Source organism: Berghia stephanieae, chromosome 7, assembly GCF_034508935.2.
Source record: "Berghia stephanieae isolate SIO BIC M18660-M18661 chromosome 7, UCSD_Bste_1.3, whole genome shotgun sequence".
NCBI lineage: Eukaryota > Metazoa > Mollusca > Gastropoda > Nudibranchia > Aeolidiidae > Berghia > Berghia stephanieae.
The window spans coordinates 20,008,970-20,023,536 of record NC_088366.1 but is presented as its reverse complement, the minus strand read 5'-3'; the positions used below and the strand labels follow the sequence as shown (position 1 = coordinate 20,023,536).

General features: G+C 34.0%; 1 protein-coding gene across 1 annotated transcript; it reads left to right on the top strand.

Annotated features, from left to right (window-relative positions):
• The first annotated feature begins 9 nt into the window (after positions 1–9).
• LOC144976854 (centromere protein N-like) lies at positions 10–14,567 on the top strand. The gene is made up of 9 exons (XM_078921388.1): positions 10–285; positions 2,777–2,822; positions 4,808–4,858; positions 6,007–6,095; positions 8,024–8,218; positions 9,361–9,462; positions 10,288–10,369; positions 12,104–12,231; positions 12,813–14,567. Exons 1-9 carry the CDS (start codon positions 94–96, stop codon positions 13,032–13,034), a joined length of 1,107 nt encoding a protein of 368 aa, XP_078777514.1. The 5' UTR covers positions 10–93; the 3' UTR covers positions 13,035–14,567.

Below are 14,567 nucleotides of genomic sequence, written 5' to 3'. Positions count from 1 at the left end.
GATGCAAAAACTGTCAACAGTACATAATACTCGAATTTTGAAAGCAAAAACATTGGATTGTCCTACGATAATGATTGATGTGATATAATAACAATGGATACAAATACAAAGGAGCTTATACAATCGGTTTGCATGAAATGTAACCCATCATCCATCGTGGACACTCTACGAAAATGGGGAAGACTGAGTGAAGATCAACTACAATCTATCTTCAGTGGACAGAGCGGCAAAGCAACTAAGGTGAAGAGGACCCAATCTGTACTGAGACTGGTTCTTAATCCGGAGGTAAGAGTAAGAGCTGACAAACACTAACCAGAATTTAGTAAATTGAAATGACGGGAGGCCTTCCGCACATTCCTCTGGCGAAGGGAAACGACTCAGGTATTCCTTTCACTAACGTAGTGTTTTTAGGCTGTCATTATCCCCAGCCAGACACCTGACACTACTGACACCTGTCTGGGATAATGAAAATTCGTTACCCCCAGACACGTCGTACGACACGCTGGCTTTCACTAAAGATTTCCATGGAGAGGAGCAAAATAATGAGTCTATAGACTAATTTTTTCCACCCTAATTCGAGGGTCTAGAAAGAGGAAGAAAGAAAAATAAGAAAAAGAGAAGAAAAAAAGAAGATCCTTACTTGGGCAAGCAATACTAAAACTCTGATCTCCTTGGAAAATTCATCGGTTGTGATAATCACAAAAAATTCTAAAGGACTAGGAAAAATTAAAAATAGATATAAATGTTAATTTTAAATTTTAACATTATTCTCTGTGTGGCCAATTTTGGCAAAGTTGGCCAGGCCAATGGCTATCTCGCAGCCATGGTAAGAATCTCGTCAATGTTTGATAAATCAGTTTTGAGAATTGAGATCTATTTCAGGCACCGGTTTCGAACAATTCTCAATCAAGATTTACCGAGAGTAAATAAAACACTGTAAATGATATTATTACACCGTTGAATTGCCATAAATTTTATGCCTGTCCATTTCTGATGATGCCTATAATAGGTTCAGTATCAAAGTCGTCACTATCGATTAGGTAAGTATAGACGATAATTGGTCCTTTTTAAATATTTTTATTTCGTTGGACTGAATACACAGCTGTGTTTTCAGTCCACTGGTGGACTGAAAACACAGTTCCTTTGGGGTTTTTTGTTACCCCAATCCAATCCATGAAAATTTCAACGTCCCCACCTCTCTGGCTTGATCATTCGTTCACATCTTGAAATGTATTTGCTTATCTGTCAGATTACTTTAATGAGAATAGTTCCATCCCCTTTTATTGTATTATTTACAGTTAATTAAATGTATTTTATAAAGTTCCAGGAATCTCTCTCTCTCTCTCTCTCTCTCTCTCTCTCTCTCTCTCAGTCTCTCTCTCTCTCTCTCTCTCTCTCTCTCTCTCTCTCTCTCTCACAAACACACACACACTCTCGCTGTTGCTCACAACTCCTATCTCAGTGCTCCTGCAAATAATAGAAGTACCATCAATAAACTACCTCTGCTACTACAGCCACTACCACATCATCATTACTACTACTACTACCACAGCAACCTCACATCGTTATCAAAACTATAACAACCACCACCACCTTTACATCATCATCCTCCTCGTCATCATCGCTACCACCGCCACTACTGCAACAACAACCATCACTCATCATCATTATTACCACCCACAGCTACCACGTCGTTATCAAAACTACAGCAACCACCACCACCTTTACATCATCATCCTCCTCGTCATCATCACTACCACCACCACTACTGCAACCACAACCATCACTCATCATCATTATTACCACCCACAGCTACCACGTCGTTATCAAAACTACAGCAACCGCCACCACCATTACATCATCATTATCCTTATAGTCACCATCACAGCCACTACTAGATCATCACCACCACCACATCAACACCACCATCACTACACAACTACAGATACATCATTATCGTCAACGAAACACAAAATAATAATAATAGTAATAGGCTTGATAATAATAATACAAAATAAAAAATTAATTTTAAAAAAATAATAATAATAATAATAAAAATGTTTTTTTTGATGATGATAATAATAATAATAATAATAATAATAATAATAATAATAATAATAATAATAATAATAATAATAATAATGTAGTTTATTTATATTCTGTGCCTAATCCTCTATACATTAAAGCTCTAGGCTCATAGGCTACTACTGCAAATACAGAATGAACCTGAGGTCTGAGGTTTTTTTTTTCCTATTAGGGTTATAGTTAGGTTGTAGTAAAGGTCTTAAAGGTTTTTGTTTGGGAGGACTTCTGTAGTTTCACAGCACTTTTATTATATTACGTACTTAATCTTTTAGCCATTATAGATTCTCAATTAGTTGCAATGTCCAATAAATATTATTATCGAAGTGACTATTTCTCTGAACTCTTGGAGAAATAAACTTAAACTCTATTTCTCCAAATAGTTTCCGGTTTCTGTTCTCGAGATTTTTTTGGTGACCTATTTGCAAGAGTTTTGCGCCATCTTTCATCATTCTGCAACTTCTACAAAGACCGAGAGGAAGCACGTTCTAGAGCTGGATAATACCCCTCCCCCCACTTAACCTTATTTCATAATGTACAGGCTGCAATAATACTCCAGAGGAGGTTTACAGCTCTTGTGAAGAAGAGGTCCCCATTATATTGTCAGGCTTTAATTCTGTTTGATTTGTTGACAATCATTCTAAAGAATTTGATTGTAGATTTTCATCGCTTGATAATTTGTTTGTATCCTCAGGAGGTTGAATTGTCAACTGAGATCGCTGGTGATCTTGAACTTTCATGTAAGTATCAAACTAGTAATCTGTCATATCAATTAAAAAGCAAAACAGGGTGATGTACAAATTATAATTTGGTTGCTTTTAGGAGGAAATTTTTTTAATTAACAAATACTCATTCTTTTCTCATTGGAAATGAGTTCCTATCTCGTTTAAAGTATAATGTATCTAAGATTAAATTTGAATAATGAATATGGCTTCGCAGTCTCTATGGACGATGAATGTGTGCTTCACTTCGAGTTTGTCAGTCTGTTTCTATCATCCAGTTAGTAATTTGCCTCCATAAATCTCTGTCTAGTGCAAGTGTTCTTAGCTTTAGAATGTCATCATGTGTGTTAAGGTGCTGAGGCAGTTGGATGTTTCATTGTGTTCTAGAAATCAGTTCTTCGGTTGTTGTTTCTAAATGTATTTGATATTTTTTGAGATCTTGATTCAATGTTGTTGGAAGTGAAGTTGGTGTACGCCCTCTATATGTGGCTCCTTGTTTGAAGTAACAACCATTGGGTTTGTGCTGGAATATTTTCATCTCGTCGGAGCATGTGTCTGAACAGTTTCCATCTTTGTTTCTTTATACTGGTTGTACTCTGCATCTGTTATATACATCCTCATTACTGATTTTGTCTGGCCAATGTACCCCAATAACTCGTCTCAATTGTTTGCGATGAAGGGAGTCCAGGGTGTCCAAATTCTTTTTTGTAAGACCCCATGTACCACAGTTGTACATAAGGATTGGCAGCACTAGCACTTCATAAAGGCGTATTCTTTTATTTTCATTAATGATGTTCGTCCTGTTCCAAACATTGTGTAGTTCTCTGAATGCAGTTTGGGCTAGCATTTTTCTCTGTTTGATGTCTTCAATCTCATTAATCTTTAATTAATTCTTACACTTTTCCATTCCACTTGTTTCTTGCTAACCACTGTAATTTCTGTTTTGGATTCGTTGACCTTTAGATCCCAATGTCGCAGAGTATTTGATATTATTGGTATGTGCTGCTTCGCCAGGTCTGTTGTATCAAATATGATATCAACATCGTCTGCAGAAATCAGTTTGCGGGTAAGGATTTGAGGAATTAGGAGTTTTTGTCTTAATTCTTTTAGTGCTGCTTCCAAATATACAGTAAAAAGGATTGGGCTCAAACTGTCTCCTTGAGGAGTTCCCAGCAATGTTAATAATGAAACTGTTTCCGCACCAGATGTAAACGTAAGTGTTGTGTTTGCCAGCAGTGATCTTAGTCGGATATGATCTTTTTCGAGAAATGAATTTAGTACCTTCAAAAGCTTTGTTCTGCAGATTATATCAAAGGCAGAGCTCTTGTCAATTCCCAATATAGTGAGCTCTTCTATGTATTTTTCAATTCTGACTTTCAACCACCTATGAGCCGATACATTGTCACTGGTACTCCTATCTTTTCTGAATCCGTTCTGTGTCGGTGACAGATATTCATCCACCTTTGATCTTATTTTGTTGAGTATTAATACGCTGAGCAGTTTTCTAAGTGTTGAAAGAAGAACGATTGGTCTTAGATTTTCTAGTGATCCTTTTTTCTTGTTTGGTTTATTCAACAAGATTAAATTTTAAAGTCAAGTCAAATTAACTCTTCGTCATCGTCCCCACTCCTCTCCAAAAAAAAAGAAAAAGTAAAAAGAAAAAAAATATCCAAGTGACTGAAAATCTGAAAACGTTATTCTTGAATTTCTTTTAAAAATTAATATCCACCTTTTTTTTTCTCAGATATTTAAGAGTAAGTCCTTGGCAAAGAGGTAAATCACTACTTTTTGGATTGACTGGTGTTGAGTTTGAATCTTGGTGAAACCATGGTCTTATTTTAAATTTTTTTTTTGATTCCCAAGTTTTAAAGGCTCCTCTCCATTATAATTCTATCTTGAGTTGACTTTAAAATGTTTGAAGTTCCGTTGTATGAATAATTATACAGTTTGTATATAAAAGTCTGTTTAACAAATATTATAATTATTTTTTTTTGTAATTTCAGATATTCAACTTCATCCAAAGAAAAAATTATGGAAAGTTTTCAAGCTTATAGGTAAGTTTGAATTCCACTCAGACTCTCCTTTTTTCTGATCAAATGACCGTCTCCTTTATTTGGTATCATGTAAACATTGAAATAAGCTAAATGAAATTATTACCAACAAAAAATTTTTCCTGGGAGGGTGGGGGGGGCAGGGTTTGTTTTTGTTATTGGTTTCTTTTTACTGTAGGGAACTGTATTCATTCATTGATCTCAATTAACACATCAATTTAAATCAACGTTGAAACATAAGAATTTCAATTTAATTTTTATCATTTGCAGTGGTGTCTAACTTACGCAAAAAATATGTATTCATTTGCATTTTCCTTCATTTTACGCTTTTTGCTGAGGGTTGTAAGCATTATAATATGTCTATTATTTAAGCATTTTAACAACCATACACTCTTTTGTGTACTTAGACACTATATTCTGTTTCTTGACCCAGAAGTCCATATACAGAGTTCAATATAATATCTGGCTGGTTCATATCAGATTTATACATGGATTCTGGTTGTCGATATTATTTATATATGTAATATATTATATAGTCTATAAAGAGAGAGATTATTCATTGGTTTAAATATCGATCATAATATGGCTCGTATGGTCTAATTGTCTATTATCAGATTTAGGGCTGATTATAGTCTTTGAAGGATTTATGCATGTTTTCATTGTATCTATTGTACACGTGCTATGGTTGACAGCACTGCGTCTGGTCCACCCTGTCATAATAAAGGGTTGAGGCAAGGGTCACAGATGACAAAAGTGCTGGCTTTCCTCCATTTTTATAATTCATAGATAATTATGTTTGGCCTTGAAATCACGAGAGAGAGACACAGAGAGAGAGAGAGAGACCATCTAAGCTCTGATACACACTTATTGTGTGACATTATCTCATTCGTCTAGTGTTTCATTCATCCTGTTTTGTTGATAAAGGGGAAACCTGAAACGTCTACATTATATGTTTTCGTTTATTAAGTTGAAGCTTACATTCAATTTCACATTGTTACATATTGTTATTATTTCAGACTTTATGTGAGACCTTTTTAACCACTAATTTTTTTATTTATTTTTTTTTTTTTCATTGCCTGTAATTTATTACATTTTTTGTCAAAAATGATATCAAGTAATTTGTATTATTATATCCTTTATTTTTAACTCAGGGACTCGCTCAGATTTTAAGCAGGATCCAAGAGTGATGCGCTCAAGATTGATTAGAGAAGTGCAGTCAAAATGGAAAGATGGATTCATTGTAAGACCATTTACATATGTTAAATGAGTTTTTTATATAGCGCAATATCCACTATATGTGCTCAAAGTGCTTTACAAGGGGCCCTGGCCTACAGCAGCATTTAACATGTAGGACAGGAAATGATGCCTGTTACAATTTTTTCGGACAGAGACAGCGCTGTAATCGGCCAGGTACTCATTTTACACCCGAGTACGTTGAGAGAATGTGAGTAAAGAGCCTTTTCCAAGGACTCAACTATGCGCCAAGTGAGACCCGAACCCAGGACCTTCCGATCCGAAAGCGAGTGTCATACCACAAGACCACATAGCCGTACACTGAATGTTGATTTATGAATTTCCAAAATGGCTTTGCAAATGACATTAGTGGCCGTATAGAATAAAAGAACAAAGTGTCCACATTTGCATTCACCTTTCCAATGTTTCATTGTTCCCTTTCTATCTTACAGAGCTTCATTCTTCACGAATTTTTCTTTAAATCAAATGTCCATTTCATGCAATACAGATCTCAAATTTTAGCATCTTTGTTTTAACTTCTGTCACTATTAATATTCAGGTACATATTTTAAACCTCATTGAATGGGGTAATGTTTCTTTGTCATTTTAATTGCTGTCACTCATTCTATTAATCATGGAAAGAAATACCCTTCATTAATTCTTAATATTGCCATAAATATGTGTCTAAATGTCTACTTTTATTTATCCACCTCAAATTGAATTCAAAAGCATTTTTTATTTTATTTTATAGACTTGCTGTAAATCAAAGAGAGAAAAATCTTAACTACTCAAAGAGTTTTTACTTCCCGTAGACTTTTTACAGCTATATTTCTTTCAGTTACAACTTTGGCCAATGTATGAAGCAAGTGAATGAACAAAAAGTTCTTGCCCTAACCCTACCAGAAAACGAATGTAAAGTGCCTTTGAGCACTATTTTGTGGATACAGGTGTTACCTTTATATCACTTAACCTTAATAATAATAATTAACCAAACCCCACATTGAGAGATTTTATCAGGTTAGGCAAAAACTTCTTTTGAGATAAAGTATAAAATGACTTTTTCAATTTACAGTTCCATCAAGACAATTCATACTGACCATATTATCCTTATTTAATTTAGCACACCAAAATAAGTCTACAGCCTCCTTCCCCCTCCCTAGATCTCAATCTTATTTATATCTTTTTAAAAAAATGCAAATTCATTTTCTCATGCATTGTGCGGTACCTACTACATATATAGACAATGATTAACTACAGTGGGGGGTGGGATGGAAAGCACTGGAAGGTCCCTGGTTCGAGTCCCTCCTCAGGCGCTTTTGATTTTTTTCCTTTGGCAAGATTATTAACCCCCAATTTGCTCACTTTGGACAATGTGAGTGATTCCTGTTGACATCAAATGTTTGTTTGATGGATTATCTATATTCCTTCTTGGAACGCTAAAGCAAAGTGCATAATTTTATTTTATTTTTAGCTATAGTACTAACACTACACACATGATGGCACAATATTAGTATTTTATCTATCAATGCTCACAGTAGAGTGTAACATCACTAAAATATGTGTGCCATTTGGTGCACATCAGAAATTTCCAAATGCGCAGTGTACACTTCCTTTTGTTTTTAGCATATTAGGGTCAAAGTAAGAGGCTAGTTTCAGTTCATAATTAATTTGTTCTTCAATATTCCTGTTACAAATATTCATACCCTTTTGACTAAAATTTTCTTCAAAGTGCAATGTGTGCTATAGGGATTATATGGTTATGTCATGTAAACAAATTGTTTTTGTTGATTTTGGTGTGATCTACTGTCACAATTTGTAAACACATTAAGAACGGGTCTAAACATATATTGAAATGTTTTGATAGTTCTGATGTAAGAACTGAACTTTTTAACCATGTTTTTTCTTTATTCTATTCCTTCTCATCTCTGGTTAAAGTACGGAAACATGGGATACTACTGTGGAGCTGTTTGGCTGAGAATACATTTTGACACTTCCAAAAGGACTAGAAAGAATTCATTGCAGAAGGCTGGATACAATCCCAATAACTCTGTATTCCTTCTCCATTTTCAAGGCTCTCCTTACTTGATAATTAGCAGAACAAGAGTTAAAGAAACTACTTTACTGACAGAGGTGAGAAATAGTTATAAAACCAAGAGATATTTACATAGATGAGACAATGCCAGATTCTTTCTAGGTCAACCAATACATGATAAATGACACACTTTAAAAAAAATTCTAAATGCTTTTTAATCTCATGAAATACAATATTCTTTTTCTGAAATGTCAAAGTTAAAAGTTTTTCGTCTGCCTTAACTTGAATTAGTTACCACAATAGACTCATTTTTGTGGCAGAAAAAAAAAACCCTATATATTTTGCCTCGTGCGTCGAGAAAAGGACTATTTTTAAACCAGGTCATTCGAGCATTACTCCCTTGGCCATGAAAAAACATACAGAGCTACGTCTGGTGTCGTCGTAAAGAGGAAGGTTTCAGCTTTATTTCTATACTGCTTCAACAATTAAAAAATTTGCATGAAAGGTAGAAAAATGCCATTTTTAAAGCTTTACAGCAGCGAAATATCCCGACATATTATTGATATGAAATTTGAATCGAGTCTGTCTAAAATACAAACATCTTATCTCTATTTCTACCAATTTGTTTTAATGATGGTTGTTTATTGGCCAAGTTTTTTAATGGTTTTTTTTCTTTGCGGGGTGGGGGGGGGGGGGGGGCCGTCCATAGTCTGATCTTGGATAAAAAGAATTAAGGAATCCTTGTTCAATCTAATTTGTTTTCAAACCTGATTTTATACATCTTACACTGTTAGAATGAACATTCATTTGAGAGAATGTCTTGAAAATGTCATCTAAATTACCAGATATCTTTTGTTTTGTTTTTTTGCCGTGGAAAATTTGGTGACTCCTAAATATTCTTGACTAACCCTGAGTTTTGCATGCTTCCCCAATATAACTATTGTGTAAGAAGAGCCTGTAGCAGAACCAGGTTTGTCATCATAGTTATGCACATCAGATCATGTCTGTCTTATTACTTCATTTGAACACCTAGACCCGTCAACCAAATTTATTTTGCTTTTGGGAAATGACAAGTTTTTTATCTAATCAAAAGGATTTAAAGATTGATAATAGTTTTACCTGAAATTCCAGATAAACCAAAAGGTGTGCAAAATTATGACAACATATACAGTTGTATATTTTTAACATGTTAACAATAGCTTAATGCCTGAATGCTTTTTTTATGTGTTGAAATCTCCAGTCCCTGACAAAAGTGTTTTATGCAGATAAACTGAGTTACTTGCAGCTGTCAGATCGTCACCTCCTCTCCTTGGCCAATATAGCACTCAACAAAAATTTTGAGGTAAATATCAGTTGGGGGAATGTGTTTTAAAATCCCTCAATTGATTTTTGTACGTAAAGCCTGTTTATATTTATAATGGTACCACAAAGAACATTAGTAGCCTACTGAGCACTATCTGGGATCAGGAGTTAGTAGACATATACAAAAAAAAAAAAAAATTCAAACAAACAAGAGGTTTTATAAAATTAACTTTCTAATCATTACATTTTGTGACATTTCTGGCTCATGCTGGAGAGTCGGTAGAGCCACAATAGCCCAAAAAGTCAACATAAAGAAAAGACTAGGAGAAAGTTAGAAGACAGAGGGAACTCGTTGATAAGTTCCCATGCAGATCAGGCCGATGCACTGAGCCTAGCCTGGAAGAGAAAAGAGTGAGGGTAGAAGAAGGTCGTACTTCACGTAATGACCCTGATAGAGAGATTATAATAATGAAGGAAAGGAAATCTAGATTAACAATTACGAAACATTATTACAGAAACTAAATTACATCTACAACACAAATAGGAACGACACAGCTCTACTTATCCATTCAACCTGCTTGTCTAACCTGAACTCCCAAGGGTGTGCGATTAAACAGAGTCGACTGTATTATTATTATTATTATTATTATTATTATTATTATTATTATTATTATTATTATTATTATTATTATTATTATTATTATTATTATGTTGTTGTTGTTGTTACTGTCATCATTATTAGTAATATTAGTATTATTATCAGTAGCAGCATCTTCAGGATATTTTTTTTCTGACATTTTTATCTATAAAAGTGCACTTATCACGGAATTGTCACCTGGTATCTTTTCATTTTTCTTTTACTTAGTCATCTACAGTTCAGAAATTCAAAGATTTGGATGGCTGTGAAAATCCTCTGTTACACAATGACCGGAAAAGGAAGCAAGCAGGTATGAATCTCTCATGTCAATTTATCAAATCATGAAAGATTTATCAAGTGACGCCAATTCCACTCCAATGTCAAGTCCATATGAAATTTTGATTTAATACAAATCACAAGACACTTCAATTCCTAATTCGTTCATAAAACATAAATCATCTTATTTCAATATATCACTATATATAGTGTGAAAATAATATGATGCAGAGAAGTGAGTTGAGAAAATTAATGCAAATCACAAGACATTTCTTCAATTCCTAATTCGTTCATAAAACATAAATCATCTTATTTCAATATATGACTATATATATAGTGTGAAAATAATATGATGCAGAAGTGAGTTGAGAAAATTAGTTGGCCTGATAGGGATACTTCCATAATTTGCATGAGAGTAAAACCTCTGGAGAAACCATTTGCACTAATTAACTCACAGGCTTTTAAGGGTAAGCCCTCAATTTAACCTCGTGGATCAGGGAATTCAATTCTAGCTGTCTTATCTGTCCCGTTATTTCTATAGTCCCCGTCAATTTTAGCTTTCTTCTTTGTCTTAGTGTGTCTGTGTGTTTTGTTTTTTTTGGGTTTTTTTTGTTTTTTTCACTGACCTGATATTCCAGATTTGAACCCTTCGATGTGCAAACAATGTTTATCTCACATCCGCATTACATTTGTTACAAAAACGTAAATTTTCTCATATTGTGAATGTTATGTTGAAATGAATGAAAAGTTTGCACTTACATCATCAGAGAGTTGTGCTGAGCTATACATCTGTAGTCAGTCACTGTAAAATCTTTGCATTTTGATCTCCTGCCTTTGAAAACTTTCTATAAGACTATTTTTATTATTATAATTATTATTATTATTATTATTATTACCATCATCATTATTACTATTGTATGAAAATGATTTTATCACAGAGTTCGAAAAGAAAAAAAAAAGCTGTCACTTTTTAAATTTTTAAATTATTTAATCAATTAATAACCTCAACATAACAAGGATTTGATCCATATTCATCAGACATCTTTCAATTTTGGTCTATCCAAATATCGTTACAGAATTGCCACAATGAGACTCGCAATTTGAAATTGCCTTGTTGTTTTAGTGTTATAATAAATTACGTGATCCAGTCTATTTAGATTAGAACTTATTTCTTTTCATGCCAAATTTCTTTGTCACGGCGAGTTGAAAGCTTGAACATAAATGGCAACTTTCAGGCAAAAAGGTGGCAACAGATGCTAACTTATAGTTAGTTATAAATGCAGCTATTTGAGTTAATATCTCTCAGCTGGGTTTCGGTTGGACTTCTTTTAAAGTAGTCTTAGGCAGACCACATGAAAAGAAGTTGTGTTGTTTAATCAATTTCTCATCTCGTATTTACTCTCTCGAGTTCATATGCATCGAAAATCGAACAAAATTTGTTCGATTTTCAATGAGGGTGAACTCGAGAGAGTTAAAGAAGTCCCTCTTGATTTACTTTTCCTGCATGCTAGAAAGTGCAGATAAAGCCTATACTCTTTTTAATTATCCCCATCTCCTGTATTTTTGTTGGAGCTGAAATGACTTGAGAGTTTTGCAAATACCCATTGAGTTTGTTAAAAATAAAAACAAGTCAGCGTATATTACTTTTTTGCTTCAAATTTTTACTATTTTTCTCCATTGACATTCTACAGCTCCCCATTCCATGATATTGTCAAATTTTATTTTTGTCAAAGTGGATGTCAAAAATGTTTATATAATTGTTTTTCAGACGACATTTTCGAAGGGGATGAGAATATTGTTGATTTAAATGTGGCTGAAAAACGTGAGCGGCTGATGCAGGTTGATCACAAGTTTGGTTCAGGCTCACAGCCGACTTTGGAGAAGATAGAATACAAGGTAAAGATAAGCTTCAGCATCACTGATCAAAAAGTGGATAGTAAAAACGTTTTTATTTTTCCTATAAATGGATCCAAATTTAACTACACTACATCCATTTGATGAATTTTAAAATGGAAATTTATATAAATGATTGTAGAAATCATGCAATTTAGTTTGATACAGATTTTTTACGGAAATTCAGATTTTTTTTTCCTGAAAATTAGGCTGCTATGAAATATTGTTCAAACATCTGGAGAACGTTTTGATAAAATCGACATAGACTAGCGATAAGTCAAATATTTTTTCTTTCGTTTTTTCGTATTTTCTTTTTTATTATTATAATTATTATTACAGTAGGATCCTGATAAGCCAACACTGCCAGGCCAGAAATATTGGTTGACTTTATCCATTATCAATGAAACACTTTGATAAACAACAGAAACTTTGGCACTAACGCAAGATGTTGACTTTAAGCAGAACTTGGCATTAAGAGTGTTGACGTTATGTGGATTCCATTGTATTTAATTACATCTTATTGTAAAAATGTTCTATTTCAATCACTCTTCATTCTTATTTTTGCATTCCCTTTTACTCTACAGTTCAGCATTGGGTTCCATAGTGGACAAGAAGTGACCAACTTGAGTAGTGACTGCAAAACCCAGGTGGAGATTAAAGGCCCATCTGTCCTCAATGGACTCAAACAATTGGCCAATCGTGGGTTCATGACTTTCCCTCTCCCTAAGCATCTCACCAGTGTACAATCACAGCAGAGGAATAATTTTACTATAGTTAGTTCTAGAGCTAAGGGGAATAAAGACTAATTTGTCAAAACCCCTTATCTGAAGTTTTTTTAGTATCCTAAGTATAATAAATTAGATAAATAAATAAATTATAATCAATATTTTTCCACTATTTTCCAACACTCTCTACACTTCACTATTTTATATTGATTACCCCATCAGTCCATAATATGAAATCAAATTCTATTTTGTACCTTTTTTTTTGACCCCATCCCTCTATAATATGGAACCAAATTTCACTTTAGACACTTTTGATCCCCATCAGTCCATAATATGGAGCCAAATTCCGTTTTACACATATTTCTGACCCCATCAGTCTATAATATGGAACCTAATTCCGTTTAACACACTTTTTTGACAATGTAAAAAATACAAATTATTACTACTATACTTTGGAGGCAGATCCTCACTTTATATGTTATTTTTCATTATTTATTATCCCAACAAAACTGATGAAATAATTTTTCCCATCTTTTCTAAATAACTTACTAACCTTTTAGTCGAATGTTACGAAATTGTAACCTATCATCTCTGAGCGTGCATAGTTGAGTCCTTGAGGAAAGGTTCTTTTCTCATATTCTCACAGTCCTCCTGTGTAAAATGAGTATCTGGCTGTTCACGGCGTTGTCTATGTCTGAAAAAATTGTAATATCACCCAATAAGCAATATGTATATAAATTGTAATAATAATAATTGTATATAAAGCACAAAGTTTTCTGTGTTGGTTCATTGATCAAGCGGAGGAACACTGGGTATTTTACTTAGACATATACCATGAATAGTAAAACCTGTGTAGTTCGCTATATTTACCAATCACTGCCATTGTTTACATTATGATGACTTTCCCACAGGCGTGGTTATGTTCCATTTCACTAGGTGTCTATAGAATGGTATCATCACAACTATGGATACGGTGGGAATCATTTCTGAAACGGATATTTACAAGTTAACAGATTACATTAAATAAATTTAATGATTATATTTAAATGTAACCTCAGACTGACATGATTTTACTGACGAAAGGGTTCCTTACAGTTTGATCTGTATATATAATGTATATGTATATTTTTTTGTTTGTTTGTTTGTTTGTTGCCAATAGCACGTCTTAAGCCTTTCTGCCACTGGTGAATTCTAAAGCCTTTCTGCCACTCGTGAAGTCTTAAGCCTTTCTTTCTCCCACTCATGAAGTCTTAAGGCTTTCTTTCTGCCACTCGTGAAGTCTAAAGCCTTTCTGCCACTCGTGAAGTCTTAAGCTTTTCTGCCACTCATAAAGTCTTTGCCACTTGTGAAGTCTTAAGCCTTTCTGCCACTTGTGAAGTCTTAAGTCTCAAGCCTTACTGCCACTCGTGAAGTCTTAAGTCTCAAGCCTTTCTGCCACTCGTGAAGTCTTAAGCTTTTCTGCCACTCATAAAGTCTTTGCCACTTGTGAAGTCTTAACCTTTCTGCCACTCGTGAAGTCTTAAGCTTTTCTGCCACTTGTGAGTCATTTTGACTTATCCAATGTACATATTCAGTCAATTGTTTTAAATGAATAAACAACTTAATGGAATTCTA